Genomic DNA, 18,860 nt, shown 5'->3' on the forward strand with positions numbered 1-18,860 from the left:
GGCAATTTATTAGAAGGCGAAGGTTGATGTGGATCAGTAGCCCAGCACCAAGCCAGATAATGGTCACGAAGTCAACGTAAAAGCAGCAGGTGGCTATAATTGTTAACGATGGACATTTCGAATTTAATGTTGACCATTTATTTCGTAGAATTTTGTTGAATTTTGATATAGTTGACATGATTGCATTGTTTTAAGCATAAGGCAATGTTCATCGTAATGCCAGAACGGTCGTGCGTTTTCCATTCAAAAGAAACTTGCTCGAATTAGTTCAGAAACCGTGAACTAAGTTACCCAAGTCCAAAACTATGAAGGGTGTACGTGACAATCACTCCCGTTTACATTCCAATGATTGAGTAATGGATGATCGCTGGAGATATCATAAGCATTGTCGAAGCATTACGAACGGTCATGTGGAATCTCTGAGGAAACAGACAAGTTAAAGCATTAATCACTTGGTACATATTCGGCCAACCATACAATTCATGCCATGTGCATTTAGAAAAGGTAGAATCATTGTAGCAGAATAAATTGTTTTCTGTACTGAATAAAGTAATTAATGAAATCCCCCATCATCCTGACATGTATCTTTCAATTTCAAACTTTTCTTGTTCCTGATGAAATTACCTTGAGACATCTACATCATCAGACGACCTCCACTTCTTCAAATTTAACATAAGAAATATCGTGTAGCATTTTAAAAAGCGACATTATAATTAAGGTGTAAGTAGTTTAGGAATGCATTTTCCTGAAGTACCGCCCATTATACATTGTTATTGTAAATGTAAAGCAACGTATCATGTTTATCCGAATTACATTTCTTCGCTAAAGCAATGCCAAATGTTAAGCTTTGAAATTTCAGCTATATACGGCGGATTTGTGGGCGAGAAACTAATTGGCAGTTGATTGCATTTATCATACTCATCAAATGATGTGTTCATTAGTTCTGCAGGATGTGCACCAAGCATTGTCACGTCTTGTCTGCGAGCTGTCCATCAATTGAATCTCCGCCCCATGTCTCTATAAAGAGAGACTCCGGCTCTGGATTCAGTCAATGCGAATCGAGAATAACAGTTTTGTGTTGATCTCTCTGCGAAAGACTTTATAAGGATACACCACAGAGATACAGAATTGAAGAATTTTGGAAAAACCTATTCAATTGACTTTGTAGGTACGTGTGAAATAGGTGACTGCTCTACCTTCGGCAGTCAGACAGGTCATGCCTTTCACTAAATCTACTTGTAGTTGCAAATGTTCCAAGTATTTAGTGATGTTACCGAAATGATGTGAGACACGGCAGTAATGAGAACAAATTAAAATACATCCAGCAGGTTGTGCTCGCTGTGTTTTATGTTTGGTAACATTTGAATGTATTTGACTCATTTGATCAGAAACCGGTCTTTGTGATGATCACCACCTAAAAACATTCTTCGAAAGAGAAGTTAGCACATGTAGAATAAAATTAACCTGATAGTGGCTTCTCCTGAGCGGAGATTTTTGATCTGTTTTTGGGGATGCCTAACCGTTAACGCGCTGTTGGCACATAGCTAGAACTGGAGAAGTGCCTGTCAGCAGCATGCCCACAGCCTCAAAACAAACCGATTCAAAGAAAACAAAAGCCCTAATGCCGCCTCTGCTTTTGTTTTGTCTAGCAGGTTTCACCATGAGGGTGGTTCACGTTGCCCTTCTGTACTGCTGCTTCGTCTATTCAGCTTATACTAATGTGGATGCCAAATTGGACATAGCTTCGGAATTTAAAAAAAGGCAAGTACTCTACGGTGACTTTTATTCCCGCATTTTTGAAACGCGTCCCACTGAATCGTGATATCACAGGACACACTTTTTTAAAATGCGAACCTTCAACTGCTATATCAGTTTGTGACCTATCGTGACCTATATAGTTGTGTACTATTCTTTGGAATAGTTTCCCTTATCGGGCGTGTGGATTTCTGTTCGCAGGCTGAACGCTTGGGCTTTAAGCCGAGCAAAGCGAGATTTGAAAACTTCGAAGCTGAAGACTCAGGGGGTGGTAGCCAGTAGCCAACAGTTCGTGAGGACAGAAGACGTCAAGGAAAACTTAAACGTTCACTCCAGGTAATTAAAGCAAATCCTTCAAGCCACAAACCTGAAAAATGGTACCGGATGCTTTTGCCAATAAAAGTACAGCGGTTTCGGGCAAAGGTTCAAACGTCATCACACCATGCACTGTCTCCAAATAATTGCGGGATTGAATTAGCGCTGATTGAACCATAAAAAGTAGTAAATGTGGAGGATGAGAGGGATCGTCTATGAATCAGAGATATAGGACTGCTGAATAAATAAAAGTATGTTGCTGGATTGGAAGATAGTCCGATTGGACTGCTTTTGGTTTATAATGTACAACATCCTAATGGTGAAGAGATTGATGGAAAATAATGGGGATGCAAAACAAAAGCGAGTTCGCGGTTCAGAATTTACTATTAGTTGTACACATAGAGATTTGCTATCTCTCTGAGAAGCCGCTCAAAGTACTTTATTCTAAGTTTGGTAACTGCTAACACAGATTTACGCAAGAGCTGCCCATCATTTCCACCTTTACGTTCATGATTTAGAAATGTTTTTGTGGTTACTTTTCAGAACATGGGTTGTTTTTGCATGTTTTATAATGAATTTACAAGGTGATCCTGTCATAAAGAACAATCAAATAAATCGGTTCATACAAATTCTCACACTAACTGCAGACTCGAGTCCATCATGTGAGGTTTAGCGAAGATTTACAGGAGCGCTACCTTGCAATGTTAGCGACGGTTTCGAAACTTATTTCTCTGATTTTGCTCTTATGGTATGTGTGTTTTCCTCTCTCATCAGCTCAGACGCGCATATCCGCGTGAAGCGCTACCGACACGGGTTGCCGCATTTTCCACAGCTTCATCTGAACCGGCCAAGCTGCCAACTTGGGACGTGCCAGGTCCAGAAGCTGAGCCACCGGTTAAATCAGCTCCTCAATAACCCGGAGAAAGATAACATGGCTCGGTGGAGCACGTGGAGCCCCAACAGCTACGGCAGGAAACGGCGATCGGTGCGATCCAAAATAGCGCTCACTCTGCCTCGGGAAGAGGATTTACAGGCAAGGACGTGATGGGCTGTACAGTGACACGCACACACAAGTATACAGGACTACAACTGCAGGGCCACTGCCATGGACTAGAATATTCATAATGTCTTCTGTTGGACATACGAAGACAGTTGGAAAACTTAACAATGCACGCCAGACTTCAGAACTGTTATAAGCTTCCAAATTTACCAGAATTTGTTTTTGGAGAAATTTCAGAGCGAACTGAGTAATGGGGGAAAGGGCGCCACCTCTCAGCGAACGCCTTGGAATTAAGGATCCATACTCGACATAGCGCCAAATTCCAGCCCATTATCTGCAGACTGCATTTGAATCGTGTTGTTTTGTCCTGTGTTTGGATTACAGGGAGTCTAAAATCCTGCTAGTAAAAAGGATTGCATCATACTTGAACGCAATTTCTATTACAGAAAGTGCAATCGACGTTTTAATGTATGAAAGACATTGTATATAAAATTGTTTAAACTATTTAACTCTTTATTTCCTGTAACTGTACATCTGGAAATAGAATTATTTTTATACGTGATATAAATGTATAAGGGCATTGTAGCATCAGCAAACTTAGAATTGTGTGTCCATTATCATGGAGGTAAAAATGTTCACTAGTTACCCGACTCCTGTTGTACATTCCAGACTTGCAATGACCTGTATATGTAGTACAATCTATTTTTGTCATAATTATTAAATACAATAAACATCTGCCTACATTATGATGCCTGTGGTTATTGTATACCCCCTTTTAAGAAAGGATGCGAGGAGCTACTCCGCAACCATTACATTTCTGTTTAGGCTTGGTCTGTATACGATCAGCAGCCCGTTTAGTAATTTAAGCGTATCTTTGCGACCATTGAGCCAATATATCCATCGAATATTCAGTTATGAAGGCCAGGTTGGTAGCATCACTCCTGCAGCGACATTCATATCAGCACAGTTTTGATTTAATGTTTTCTCCCCTTCCAAAAACTTAATTTAATGAAACGGAATTCAAATTCCTTCTGGGAGGTGTTACTGGACCCGACTCATCCTAGTTAAGCGGCACTGTTGCGGCAGTGGCCGACTTTTATTTTGATGATCAGAGCTGGGAGGAAACCGCAGAATGTGGTCGAGTCTGTTGTATTTTCAAAGCGTGTAGCGCCACCTGATCTAAAAGCCAGACATTACAAGATAAACAGTTGATTAAAGGGTTCTTCAACCTGCCAACCTGAGATTATAATCTATCCAACAGTACATTATTCTCAGCAGTAAACATTTACCGTGCGCTTGTCATAAAATCACTGATGCATATTTTACATTTAGCCTCAGTTATAGATGGTTTGAACTACAAACCACTGACCACCTCCAGGCGCTTACCCATTGTCTCTCGAGACAAGGAGGCCAAAGAAGAAAATGTCCAGGGAAAAACCTTACAGAGCTGATTAATGTTAAACGTTCGTATAACACATAACGAACGGTCCATTTACATTAGATCTTTAGAGGCCAAGCTAGCATTGGTCTACGTCTGAAAGCTTGAGTTGTTAAAATTCACATTATATAATTTTGATTTGTCCATAGTTTAATCCGTATGCGAAGGATAATAAAACCATTACTAAAAGATTCATAATTACATTTTTGATTAAACATATAGGGAATTTCTTCAATCTATAACTTGTTAAAATTAATAATTTATCTATTTTCTCAATGGATTGTGACAATTCTAGAAAGAGAACAACAACTTGGAATACGAATGCAACAAATTAGTGCAGGTAAAGATTATCAATACAAAATATATTTTTCATGATATATATTAGCAGAACAATATTGATTAGGTTTCTTCTAAGTATTTATAACTGCAAATAAAGATTCGAAGATCATCGATGGAGCTATTCCGCCATCTAGAGTTTGCAAACACGTCGTGTGAATTTATCAGAATGCACTGAGAGGTGAAAAAAAAAATCTTCTGAAGCCTCTCGGGAGTGGGAGCAACGATCAAAAAATACTCTCCCCTTGTGTCAAAATACTGCTGCATTTTGACGACTGCTTTCCCTGCGCCTCCCCCCAAAAATGCATTTTTTTATAATCGCGAAAAGTATATAACGAACAAAGCATTCTAAAATTTCAGGAAATAGCTGTAGTCGGTTCTACATACCAGCCACCCCTACGGTACCAGGACCTCTATTGGAATTGCAAACGCAAGCGGGAGTGTGACGACAGTATTATAGCAATTAAATGTTTTGAACGTTTGGAAACCACCGCTTTAAGAAATCGATAAAGTAAAATTTACGTTATTGGAATTTGTGGTCTACATAAAATTACTTGACATAAACAATGTCATGAGCTTCAGTACATTTCAAGACACAAATATCCCTGTAGTTTGAGGTTGGCTGGGATATATATTCTCATAACGTAGAAAGCCAGGCTCTGGAATCTTTTTAATCCTTTATTTTCCAATCCACTGGGCTAAACAGATTTGGTTTTACCACGGTCTCCTACCTACGCGGACATCTATTAACCCTGATCCAAATCTACATATTAAGCAAAATGTGATTAAATCTGACGATGACGTAAAACGGAATGTTTAAAAATGGAACTTATAATTTTGTTTTAGAAAATCTCTTCCATTAGCTGGGAATACCAGGGCAGTTCAATATGTAAAGTTTATTGTGTTACAAATTATTAATTTGAATTACAAATCAGAACTGATATATTACAGAAAAGTTGTTAGGAGAGTTTCCATTTTTTGTTAAAACTTGAGAATCTATATTTTAAAAACTGAAAAGGATTTCATGGACATTGAATCATCTGGAGATTGCTGAACTTTATGCGTTTTTTTAAAAGGAAGGTGTACAGTAAACAAGTACTGGAAAACAGGTGATTTCAAGTAAACACAGCAGGTGTTCCAACCTGAAGGACAGATATTTACACGGAAATGACAGACCACCACACATTGCTGTCATAAGATTGTTGGTGAACTGCTCTTGGTTTCATTTTGAACTATTAAAAGCCAGCTGTGTTTTTGAATAAAGGAGGCAGTTGGAGATTTGCATATTGACCTGCCTGTATCAAAAGAAAATCCAGACCACTGTTACCTCTCTTTGAAGAATCCCTGCTCTTGAAAAGAAAAGTCCTGTATCAAGTTGTACTGTTGCTTCCTGTATTTTAAAGAAATCCTGAATGTTTGCAGAAACCTTGCAACTTTAAAAGATCTTTGCATCAAATGTGTGAGAACTGAAACCTTTGTTGCTGCACACCTGATGGAAGACCTATGTAAAGCCTTCTGTAGTTGAATTTCTTTGAATGCCTACCCAAACAGACTGTTCATCAACATCATCTGGGAAGATTTCTGGTGACAGCCACCTATTTGCCTTTGGGACACCTTGCCAAAACAAAGGACTTCCATATCCACTATCCAGTCTAAGTTTTTTTTAGTCCTTCTATTTCTTTGTAACATCTGCAAACAAAAATCCTTTTTTCTTTCCCGGTTAACTGGTTGTGTATGTGAGTGTGTGTCTGAGGGCTAGGATAAAAAAAGGGGCTTTAATATTTCAATTTGCGTATATATTTACTTCATTATTGGTTAAGACTTGGTTTATAATAAACAGATAATTTTGTTGTTTATTAACAAAACCTGGTTGGTGTGCTTTATTCTGGGGACAAATAGACTATCTAACTGACTGTTTCAGTAAGTGAAAAGGTTTACTGATATTTGTGATCTGTGGAGAAGTGGGACTGAATTAGCAGTGCACTCCTCCTGGTTCGGTCATAACATATTAATTGGGGGCTCTTGTCAGGATTAAACCCAATACCAACAACGTTCAATTGTAAGTGGGGTAATAATAATTGAAAAAGGAAAATAAAAGAACCAGGTTTCTTGTATAATAGGGTAAAGTCTACAACATTGAAATGTCTTTAGCAGTTGCTGAAACTTTTCTGGGGAAGGCAGATGTATCCCTCAGTGACTTGCGAAGCTTAACCAAGGTTAAACTAATGCCATTGGCAGCAAAATTCGGGATAGAATTGAAATCAGAAGGTAAAAAAGCAGAGATAATTGAAGTAATAGCCCAACATTTGAAATTGGAAGAAGAAGGTAAATCAGAGGGTAGTGCTGTTGAATTAGGTAAAATTCAGTTACAGATGAGGTAGTTTGAACTTGACAAGGAAAAAGAAATAGAATTGGAAAAACTTAAGCTTCAACAGGAAACAGAAAAAGAACTAAGAAAACTTGAGCAGGACAAAGCACTAAGAAAACTTGAGCAGGAACAGAAAATAGAAAAACTTGAATTTGAGTTTGAAAAAGAAATGACAATGAAAAAACTTGAGTTTGAGGAAAAGGAGAAGGAAAGAGCAAGAGAAAGAGAGGGAAAGGAATTCAAATTAAGAGAGATGGAACTAAGACAATGGAGTGGTCTTGACGCCAGTGGAAATTCTGGTCTGGAAGAATCTGAATCCAGCCCAGGACTCAGCGACTAGCTGTTTAAATTTATACAAGCTCTCCCTAGGTTTGAGGAAAGGTAAGTTGAGGCATTTTTCATTTCTTTTGAAAAGATAGCCAAACAAATGAAATGGCCAAAGGAAAGCTAGACACTGCTTATGCAAAACAGGTTGTTGGGCAAAAGTCATTAAGTTTATACCATGCTTTCTAGGGAGGCTTCTGCAAATTATGAGATGGCAAAACAGGTTATTTTCGCTGCGTGTGAGTTAGTCCGTGAAGATAATGGACTGAAGTTTTGAAACCTCCAGAGACTGGCTGGGCGTACTTATATACAATATGACAGGGTAAAACAAATTAATTTTGATTGTTGGATACAGGCACGAAAGATGGAAGCCATGTATAAGAAACTTAGGGAAATAATTCTCCTGGAAGAATTTAAAAATTCACTCCCTTCAATAGTGAGAACTCATGTAGAGAACCAGAAGGTTTCAAGGGCCAGACAATCAGCGGAAATTGCTGATGATTTTGAGGTTGTGTATAAGCCCAAACCCTTTGTCTGTCACCCCACAAACCCGAGAAGGATAGAAGGTGAGAGAGTGAAAGGAAGGAAAGTAGCCGGGGACTAGAAGGGACAGCAGGGAACGCTCCAGAATACCCTCTTGAGGCCTGAAAAGAAGGTGCTGAGAGTGGAAGTGAGTTTCTCAAGCCTAAGTGTTACCATTGTCATAAGGTGGGACATCTTCATTCAGAATGCTGGAAGTTGCGAGGTAAACTCAGGGGACTTGTTGGGGTATGCAAAGTCAATGCAGAGAAAGGGGTCCTGACTGAGAGTACAGTAGATCAGGCTGTAGTTTTAACTGCAGCTGTAAAGCCAAATACAAAAACCAATGTGAGTGTAGGAGTTGAGAATAAGATACCTGAAAGTTATAGAGAATTCTTGTCGAAAGGAAAAGTAACTCCTTATCCCTCAAATGAGGCAGGCAAACCTATACTTAGGGATATTGAAGCAACCCAAACTCTTCTGCTGGGGACAGGCAGAATATTTCCACCAGAGAGCGCACTGAATGCTAAAAGTTTAGTCAATGGCATTGGCGGGGAATATATACCCTTACCTTTGTATCGAGTGCACCTAGAGTGTGACCTAATGTCTAGGATGGTAACTGTAGGAGTTATCCATAGTTTGCCGGCAGATGGAATTGTTCTACTCCTGGGGAATGATTTGGCCAGAGAAAAAGTATTAGTTTCTCCTGTAGTCACAGAGAAATGAAGTGAAGTTAAAGAAACACTACAGTTATAGGAAGAGGTTCCTGAAATTTTTCCTTCGTGTGTAGTAACCCAAGCAATGGCTAAACAACTTCTATTGTCGGAGGTAAAATTGGCACCACAAATAGCTGAATATCTGAAACTTTCTTTGGGGATTTAGATAATCCAAATGAAATGTTGAATAAATCTTTTCTGATCACAGCTCAGCAAGCTGATTCAGAGTTAAATAAAGTGGCACAATCAGCTCTGACAGAAGCTTAAGCAAAAGGAGTTCCAGAAAATGATCATGTTAAAGATGGGGTTCTGATGAGGAAGTACAGACCTCCTCATAGACCTGTGGATGAAGAATGGACGGTTGTTTGACAGATAGTGGCACCACCCAAGTATCGCTGGGAATTATTAAGGTTAGTGCATGAAATTCCTATAGCATGACATATGGGGATCTGGAAGACCAAATCACATATGTCAACATTTATACTGGCCAGGTCTTTCCAAGGACATGGTTCAGTTTTGTAAAACATGCCATACGTGCCAGAATGTGGGAAAACCGCAACCTGCTATAAAACCAGCACCTCTAATTCAACCATAGAGTAGGGTATTAGTAGACTGCGTAGGACCTTTCCCGAAAACAAAAGGGGGCACCAATATATACTCACTATCATGGGTATGGCTACTCAATTCCCAGAGGCCATTCCCTTGAGGACAATTACTGCTAAGGTAGAGATAGCGAAGTTAACCCAATACTTCACTAGATATAGATTACCAATTGAAGGTCAGTCAGATCAAGGTTCCAATTTTATGTCTAAGATATCTCAAGAAGTTATGGGTAATTTGGGTATAAACAGTTAAAGTCTTCAGCATACCACCCACTGACACAGAGAACTTTGGAAAGGTACCATCACACCCTCAAAACAATGATTAGGGCATACCGTCATGAATATCCCCATGATGGGATAAAGGGCTAGACTTCCTTTTATTTGCCACTAGAGATTCACCTAATGAGTCTACAGGTTTTAGTCCTTTTGAATTAGTTTACGGACATAAGATAAGAGGTGCTCTAAAACTAATTAAAGTAAGGTTTTTAGAACAGAGAGATGAATCTTCTGTACTAGATTATGTATCCGTGTTCCGGGAACGACTCACAAGAGTTTGCAATGAGGCTCAGGAATACCTTAAAGCACCACAAACAAGTATGAAAAAATGGGCAGACAAGCATACAACCAGGGGATGAAGTGAACCATTTAAGGCATGGTTCAGTGGTCCATATAAAGTGGTCAAAAGAATTGGTAAGGTAAATTATTTGATTGACACCCCAGATCACCGGAAAAAGAGTTGACTTTTTCATATCAATATGTTCAAACATTATCGCCGGGAGGAGGATAAGCAAGCACAGGTATGTCAGGTAGTAGGGACAGTTAAGAACGAAAGGGATAGTGAAGTGAGGCAGAAGGGGGCCTAGACAATTCTCAAATTGAACCTCCTACTATCCAGTTGGCTAATACTGAATTGTTAGGGAGATTGGACACGATGCTTTCATATTTAGATGCAGAACAACGAGAAGACCTAACAAGGCTACTCACAACATTTAAAAGCATCTATAGGGATAAGCCAGGATGTACAACGTTAGCCACACATGATGTGGATGTAGGGGAATCTGTTCCTATAAAACAGCATCTTTACCACTTAAATCCAGACAAACAGGCCCAAGTAAAAGCAGAAATCCAATACATTGTGGAAAACCACTTAATTGAACCCAGTCAAAGCAACTGGTGCTCACCAATAGTATGAGTGCATAAACCTGACAGTTCAACCAGACGTTGCATAGATTACAGACAAGTTAATGCAGTAACAAAGGCAGACTCCTACCCAATTCCTCACTTGGAAGACTGTATTGATGGAGTGGGCAGTGTCAAGTTTCTTACAAAGGTAGATTTGTTAAAGGGATACTGGCAAGTTCCTTGGACACCGTGAGCTAAAGAAATGCCAGCTGTTGTCACACTGGACGGGTTTTTCCTGTGCCAAGTGATACCATACAGGTTAGGGGATACTGCAGAAACTTCTCAGACTCTAGTGAACCCAGTGGTAGCCACTCTTCCTAACTGTGTAATTTACCTTGGTGATGTGCTGGTCTATAGTTACTGCTATATACTGCTGTAGTACCATGCTAGCGACATTTGTTCTCAGTGCACAATTCTCTTGCAGTTGGCAGCAACACCAAAACAAGTTTACCAGAGTTGTTATGGATGATGGTTTGGCAAATCCAGTAAAAAAATACATCTTCCTAGCCAGTGAATGTGTATTGTTTACTTTGGTGTTGCTGTTGACTGTATGAAAACCATGCTTTGGGAGCCAGAAATCATTAAAGCAATATAAATGAAAATAAATTGAAATAGCTACTATCTAGATAATCATTGCTAGCCCATACAGACCTTCCCCAATAGTAGGGAATATCCTGGACAGACTAGTAAACTTGCAAATGCAATTCTGAATTAACTGCATTTGCAGTTGTTCTGCTCCAGTAGAAATAGGCACATTTAACTGCAAAGAGCAAGGTTTACATTACTTTAATTCAAAGTGATTCCATAATATAAATAGGCTATTATTTCCTGTGGTGCAGTGCATTAGCACATCTACCCAATACATCAAAAACAATTTTCGTTGATATCACTGGGCCATTAAAGGCATACGCCAGAATTTAGTGCAAACGACGGCAGCACCAGAAGCGGGTGCCATTCCACACAAGCGACATGCAGCCGATCGACTGTGATCATGCGGTGGCCAGCCAATTAAGGAAGGGAAGGCATGGGGCCCATGCACAAACAGCAGAGAAGGTAAATGAGGTGTCGATGGCGCTGTCATTTGACTCAACGGCAGGTGTTGGCGTCATATTTGAAGGGCCAGTGCGGCATTCATGCTGTCTGGTTTAAAGGAGTGTGTTCCTGAGTATCTTGAAATACCCTGCTGCTGCCGCCGCTACCGCCTGATAGGCAAGGAGCTGAATGCTGGCCTGCAGTGACCGTAGCTGAATGAAGACTCCAGGTGGCCCTATGGTTTAGCGATGCCTCCCCGCAGATTCTCCTCCACGCTTCAAGGGAAAGGCAGGAGGTCCTCTACCCAAGGGATGGGAGGTGGAGACCTTCCTGCCTGACCAAGCAAGCCTGGATGGAGATAATGGAGGAGGTCAGCAGCTATGGGGTCACCCCCAGGATATGGATCCAGTGCAGGAAACGGGTCAATAACCTGATCGGGGTTGCTAAGATGAGAACTCCAAATACCTTGGACCCTTTGGGCATTGCATGTGGCAGAGTGAGAGGGAGTGTTTGGTGGAAAGGGAGTGACTATCCAGCCATGTGTATAGGGGAAGGGCAGCAGGACATGCTGCATGAGGCTTGGCTGCATCTTGGTGAGAGGCTCATGTATAACCCCAGACAGTCCCTCGAGAGGGGCCACATACTGGAGGCATATGTGTACCCCCATCATGGACTACTGGACTCAGAGGTCTTGGGCTTATCCCCACTAGGAGACTAACTTTGTTCATCGTTGTGTCTGCAGGAGAGGACAGCCCACCATAGAAAAAAGCATGTCAAGACCGGCAGTGGAGAGCCTTATCTCCATGTCTTCAGCTCGATGGGGGAGGAGGCCATGGAACGAGCAAGGCAGCAAGACAGCTGCTCCATAGCTGATGGCGAGACAAGGGTGCCTAGCCAAGAAAGGGAGTGAGCATCTCCTGGGGCACAAGGGTGCATCTGCTACAAATAAGCCATGCTGCTCATGTGTTAATCACTGCATAAATGGAGTTGCATAGTAGGGGTGGTTGGAATGTTGCAATGGGCAGCCCTTCATCCTTCAATGTCTTTGTTTTGTCATGCAGGTCAAGATGATCAACAGGAATAAAGATCTGGAGAGACTGCAGGACAGTTTCTGAGGAGGAAGGAGCCTCAGAGGGTGCACCATCACATCATTTCCTCGCACCCTCCACCAGCACAGATGCTCTCACATTGATGGGTATCTGTCTGCAGTTAGATGCAGGCACACAACCTGGTGAGCACATCAGAGACACGCCCGAGCAGCTGACGGAGGCTGTGACAACCGTAGACACTGGTAGTCAGAGGACTGTGGGAGATCAGGCTCATGCTGAGCCCCAGGCTGATGATGTGTCCCTTGCGCCAGCGGGAAAACAGGAAATGCTGCAGCTGCAATGAGAGATAAGGCAATATCTGGCAGAGAAGCCAAAGATTATGCAAACCCAAGTATGGACGATGGAGGAGTCTATCCAAGCATTGGATGCTGCCATGTCTCTGATGAGTGCGCGTTTGGCTTCTTCCATTGAGAGATTGGCGACTCGCATGGAGACCCAGATCCAGCAGACCAATCAGTGGTTGCCGGAAATTGATGCAGACCTGCACACCATCGCCTTGTCCATGAGCTCCATGCAGCAGTTGCAGGATGAGAGGGGGATGAGGCACCTGGAGTCTCCACCAGGTCCACCGCCCTCTCAGGTCAGCAGGGAGGTATAAGTGTGCGTAACATGGGAAGAGGACCAGCTGCCTCCCTCATCTGGGGGCTCTTCTCAGGGTGCTGCAGCTGCCTCCGGGCCTCAGGCAGCCAGGCGATGACCGCCAGGATCATTCCAAGCCATGGGGCAGAAAGGTGAGCAGCCTGCCTCCATCTCAGCTAACAACGCAGGGGAGCACCACATAGGAGAACCAGGAAAAAAATTTAAGAAGAACACCTGGATGGGGTTCACAGTCTACACGGCAAGGTTTTGTTTGGTACCACACGGAATAAAGAAGTACTATTACGTCACTACATCTTCCTCCTTTCATGAATGCCCTTCGGGATGTCATTTAAACCCAGCCTCTCTCAAGGGGCTGGAAGTAAGGGACCAAGCCACCAGTGCTTAGCGCTTCAGCCTTGCCACTGTGCGACGTGCACCTGGATGCAGGGCCACGGAGTGCAAAATGATGGAAGGCAACAACGGGGCTGCAAAAAGGTAAGGCTTTATTGTAGTGGCTACAAAATGTAGTAAGGGTCATAAGAAACATGAACGTATAAAGACATCTCAAGCCTCCCTTGCACGTATCTCATGGTGCCTCTACTGCTGTATCTGGGGGCTTTCATCTGACACTGCCTGGGCAGTGTTCTCCTCCACATCCTCGTTGTCAGAAGAGGTATTGCGATCCACAATATACTCACTGGCCAATGTATCAGATTGTCCAAAACACCACGACATGTGAGACACTCGATATGGCATACTGAAGGCTCCACCAGATCAATACAGACAACGGAATCTCATCTACATGAGACCGATGGCCTACTCAATGGTCACTCGGGTTGACCCATGGCAGGTCTTGTACCTGTCTTCTGTATCTCTGAGTCAATTCCTCACAGGCATCAGTAGCCATGTCCTCAGTGGGTCGTCCTTGTCTCCTAGTATCCATCCCTGAAGGCATGCAGGGGGCAGGAAAAGCTCTGGCACCTGGGACTGTCAAAGTATGTAGACATCATGGCTGCTGCCTGGGAACCGTGCACAGACTTGCATGATCCATTTGCGGTGGTCACAGACCAGTTGTACACTGAGCAAGAGGAAGCCCTTCCTGTTGATGAAGGCTACTGGTTTGTCTGCGGGAGCCTTGATGGCCACATGCATGCAGTCGATCACTGTTGATTTGCAGTTGTTCTGCCCTAATAGAAATAGGCACATTTAGCTGCAAAAAGCAAGGTTTACATTACTTTAATTTAAATGATTCCATAATATAAATGGACTATTATTTCCTGGGGGAAACCAGCGATGGCCCCGAACACGATGGACCTCTCAGATTGACTGTTTGGATTGGTGCAGTAGTGCACATAAGTTGCCGGCCCTCTTGAAAAGGGCATTGTGACCTCCTTGATGCACCATAGACTGCAAGATCTCACACATACCTCCAGTGGATCCCTGGAAAGATCCAGAGGCGTAGAATTTCAGTGGCATGGTAACCTTCAGTGCGACTGGTATTGGGTGCCCATCGAATCCCATGGGGCTCAGCTTGTCCTGCATCATGGCTTGCAGATCAGTGATGGCCTCCCTGGTGAGGTGGATTCTTTGTAGACACTGTCGCTTGGACATCTGCAGGTAGTTGAGCCTCGGCCGATAGACGCTCTCTGAAGGATAGCTTTATCTGTGCACAGGAGGATGTTGGCATGACCCTCTGCACCCTTCTCCAGAGTCCCAACCCCAAGGCTGGCCCCTCTGTGGGTCCTGAGGTTGCTAATGTCCCTTTGCTGCTGCCTGGACCTCCCTCCCTCTCCCTGTGCGCTTCTCCCTGTGAGCAAGGCCTTCAGAGCCAATATCTCCCCCCTCTTTCCCTCAGTTGTCACCTTGGAGGAGGTTGCACTTGCCCAATGGCACCCTGGTATGTCTCCGCTGCAGTGCTGGCACCTTTGCCCCCACTGCTCAGACCAATTCCCAATGCCCTCCATCCTTCACCCTCCCTGGCAATTGACGCTGCCTCACCCGATGGCTTCCCTTTGCAGCCAGAACTGAGCTCTCACCTCCTTGCCGCCTCCTTTAACCAGCTGAGGCTCCGAAGGCCTGTGATTCCCATGCACCATCAGTTAAATGCAAAGCCGAGAGAAAAATTGCTGTTAATTGGTCTCTTAACTACCCTAATTGGCTACCCACTGTGTGGATGTGTTAAGTCTGCTCTCTATGTTGGCTGCCAACAGTAAAGTATGGAGGGGATGCCACGACGTCAGGCTCCTGGCCCAATGTCTTCTGTCCTGATTTTATGTCCCCCAAACACCCCGCCTCTGTTCCTGTCCCCAACTTTCCCATAAAATTCAGCTCATTAGGTGCATCCAGCATGGAGTCTTGTTTGACTGGGTCAGTTTTTAGAGAATCTGTCTATGGTGTTGTAGCTCTGTCTCAAACTTTTTACAGCTGTAAAATTATAGAGTCATAGAGTTATACAGCACAGAAACAGGCCCTTCGGCCCATTGGGTCTGTGCCAGCCATCAAGCACCCATCTATTCTAATCCCATTTTCCAGCACTTGGTCCGTAGCCTTGTACGCTACGGCGTTCCAAGTGCATATCTAAATACTTCTTAAATGTTGTGAGGGTTCCTGCCTTTACCACCTCTTCAGGTAGTGTGTTCCAGATTCCAACCACCTTCTGGGTGAAAATCCTTTCCCTCAAATCCCCTCTAACCTCCTGCCCCTTACCTTAAATCTATGCCCCCTGGTTACTGACATCTCCGCTAAGGGAAAAAGTTTCTGCCTATCTATCCTATCAAAGCCCCTCATAATTTTGTATACCTCAATCAGGTCCCCCGTCAGCCTTCTCTGCTCTAAGGAAAACAACCCCAGCCTATCCAGTCTCTCTTCATAGCTGAAATGCTCCAGCCCAGGCAACATCCTGGTGAATCTCCTCTGCACCCTCTCCAATGCAATCACATCCTTTCTATAGTGTGATGACCAGTACTGTTCACTGTACTCCCACTGTGGCCTAATTAGCATTTTATACAGCTCCATCATAACCTCCCTGCTCTTATATTCTATGCCTCGGCTAATAAAGGATTAATTCCATTTGCTCTGCCCATCTTACCAGCCCATCTATATCGTCCTGTAATCTAAGGCTTTCCTCCTCACTATTTACGACACCAGTGGTTAGCACCGCAGCCTCACAGCTCCAGCGACCCGGGTTCAATTCTGGGTACTACCTGTGTGGAGTTTGCAAGTTCTCCCTGTGTCTGTGTGGGTTTCCTCCGGGTGCTCCGGTTTCCTCCCACATGCCAAAGACTTGCTGGTTGGTAGGTTAATTGGCCATTATAAATTGCCCCTAGTATAGGTAGGTGGTAGGGAAATATATAGGGACAGGTGGGGATGTGGTAGGAATATGGAATTAGTGTAGGATTAGTATAAATGGGTGGTTGATGGTCAGCGCAGACTCGGTGGGCCGAAGGGCCTGTTTCAGTGCTGTATCTCTAAAACTAAAAAAACTAAAACTACTGGGCGTGTCCAATCAAAGGAGTGCTTGTCACTTTTCTGCCTGTTACCAGGGTTTCCGTTTCATCTCCAACCCGAGCCATGTGACAACAGCAACATTGTTGCCAATCCGGCTCCCTCAGTTCTCTCTCATGGCTTCCTTTTTAACAAGAAACCTGGTGCAACATTTATGCAGCTTAACTATAAATTCCTTTAAAAATATTTTTTAACAAAAAAGAATCACTTTCATAACAACAGTTAAAGTCCTCAGCATACCACCCACAGATGCAAGGGGCTTTAGAATGGTACCATCAGACCCTCAAAACAATGATCAGGGCATGATGTCATGAATATCCCCATGATTGGGCCAACGGGCTGGAATTTCTTTTGTTTGCCACGAGGGATTCACGTACTGAGTGTACTGGTTTTAGTCCTTTTGAATTAGTTTATGGACATGAGGTAAGAGGTCCTCTAAAACTAATCAAAGGAAAGCTTTTAGAACAGAGGGACACATCTTCCATGTTAGATTATGTATCCGAGTTCCGTGAACGGCTCATGAGAGCCTGCAGAGTGGCTCAGGAACACCTAAAAGCTTCCCAAACAACCATGAAGGAAGTGGCAGACAAGCATGTCAAGACCCAAACATTTCATCCAGGGGATGGTGTGTTACTATTACTGCCTTTACAGGGTGAACTGCTGAAAGCATGGTTCCATGGACCATATAGAGTAGTCAAAAGGATTGGTAAAGTAAATTATTCGGTTGACACTCCAGATCGCCGGAAAAAGAATTGGCTGTGTCACATCAATATGTTGAAACAATATCACCACTGGGAGGAAGATAAGCAAGCACAGGTATGCCAGGTAGTAGGGACAGTGGAGGATGAAAGGGATAGTGAGGATGAGGCAGAAGGAGGCCTAGACAATTCTCAAATTGAACCTCCTACTTTCTGGTTAGCTAATACAGAATTGTTAGGGAGATTAGACATCATGCTTTCATATTTAGATGCAGAACAATGAGAAGACCTGACAAGGCTTCTCACAGCAATTAAAGGAGTCTATTGGAATAAACCAGGATGTACAACCTTAGCGACACATGATGTGGATGCAGGAGAATCCTCTCGTATAAAACAGCATTCTTATCGCTTAAGAAACAGGCCCAGGTGAAGAAATCCAATACATGTTGGAAAACCACCTAACCGAACCCAGTCAAAGCAGCTGGAGTTCCCCAGTCGTGTTAATGCCTAAGCTTGATGGTTCAACTAGATTCTGCATAGACTACAGAATTGTTAATGCAGTAACAAAGGCAGACTTCTACCTAATTTCTTGCTTGGAAGACTGTACTGACAGAGTGGGCAGTGCCACATTTCTTACCAAAATAGACTTGTTAAAGGGAAACTGACAGGTTCCTTTAACACCATGAGCTAAAGAAATATCAGCCTTTGTCACACCAGACGGTCTTTTCTAAAGCCAAGTGATGCCATTCTAGCTAAAAAATGCCCCAGCAACTTACAAGAGACTAATGAACCAAGTGGCAGCCAGTGTTCCTAACTGCGTGGTTTACCTTGATAATATGCTGGTATACAGTGACACTTGGAAGGACCACTTGGAACAACTGTGGGGCTCTTTTTAGAAAATTACAGTTGGCTGATTTGGTGATAAATCTTGCCTAAAGTGAATTTGCAAAGGCGCAGGGAACCTGCCTCGGGCATACAGTAGTGCAAGCAGAAAGTACCAGCATTGATGGAGTTCCCTGTCCCTAAGACTAAACAAGAAATCATGAGGTTTTTGGGGATGTGTGGTTTCTACTGCAAGTTCGTACCAAATTTCAGCACTATAGCTGCTCCATTGACAGATTTGCTACAAAAAAAGAAAGCCAAGGTAATGTGGTCAGGAGAGTGCCAAGCATCTTTTGAGAGGCTGAAAACTATTTTGATTAATGAATCAGTGCTGGCTGCTTCAAATTTCACTAAGCCCTTCAAGGTAGCAATTGATGCCAGTGACCTGTGGGTCGGTGCAGTCTTGTTACATGAAGATGAATCGGGCCTAGAAAAGCCAGTGGGATACTTTTCCAAAAAGCTAAATTGACACCAAAAGAGATACTCTACAGTGAAAAAAAG

General features: G+C 43.0%; 1 protein-coding gene across 2 annotated transcripts; it reads left to right on the forward strand.

The window, feature by feature from the left end:
- The first annotated feature begins 1,064 nt into the window (after positions 1-1,064).
- Positions 1,065-3,816, forward strand: adma (adrenomedullin a). 2 transcript variants are annotated; one of them, XM_068046885.1, is made up of 4 exons: positions 1,065-1,168; positions 1,650-1,761; positions 1,957-2,091; positions 2,845-3,816. In XM_068046885.1, exons 2-4 carry the CDS (start codon positions 1,661-1,663, stop codon positions 3,113-3,115), a joined length of 507 nt encoding a protein of 168 aa, XP_067902986.1. In that variant the 5' UTR covers positions 1,065-1,168; positions 1,650-1,660; the 3' UTR covers positions 3,116-3,816. The 2 variants fall into 2 exon arrangements, with proteins under 2 accessions (XP_067902986.1, XP_067902985.1); XM_068046884.1 differs by having other exon boundaries at positions 1,653-1,761.
- The last annotated feature ends 15,044 nt before the right edge of the window (positions 3,817-18,860 follow it).

This window comes from Heterodontus francisci, chromosome 14 (assembly GCF_036365525.1).
Source record: "Heterodontus francisci isolate sHetFra1 chromosome 14, sHetFra1.hap1, whole genome shotgun sequence".
NCBI lineage: Eukaryota > Metazoa > Chordata > Chondrichthyes > Heterodontiformes > Heterodontidae > Heterodontus > Heterodontus francisci.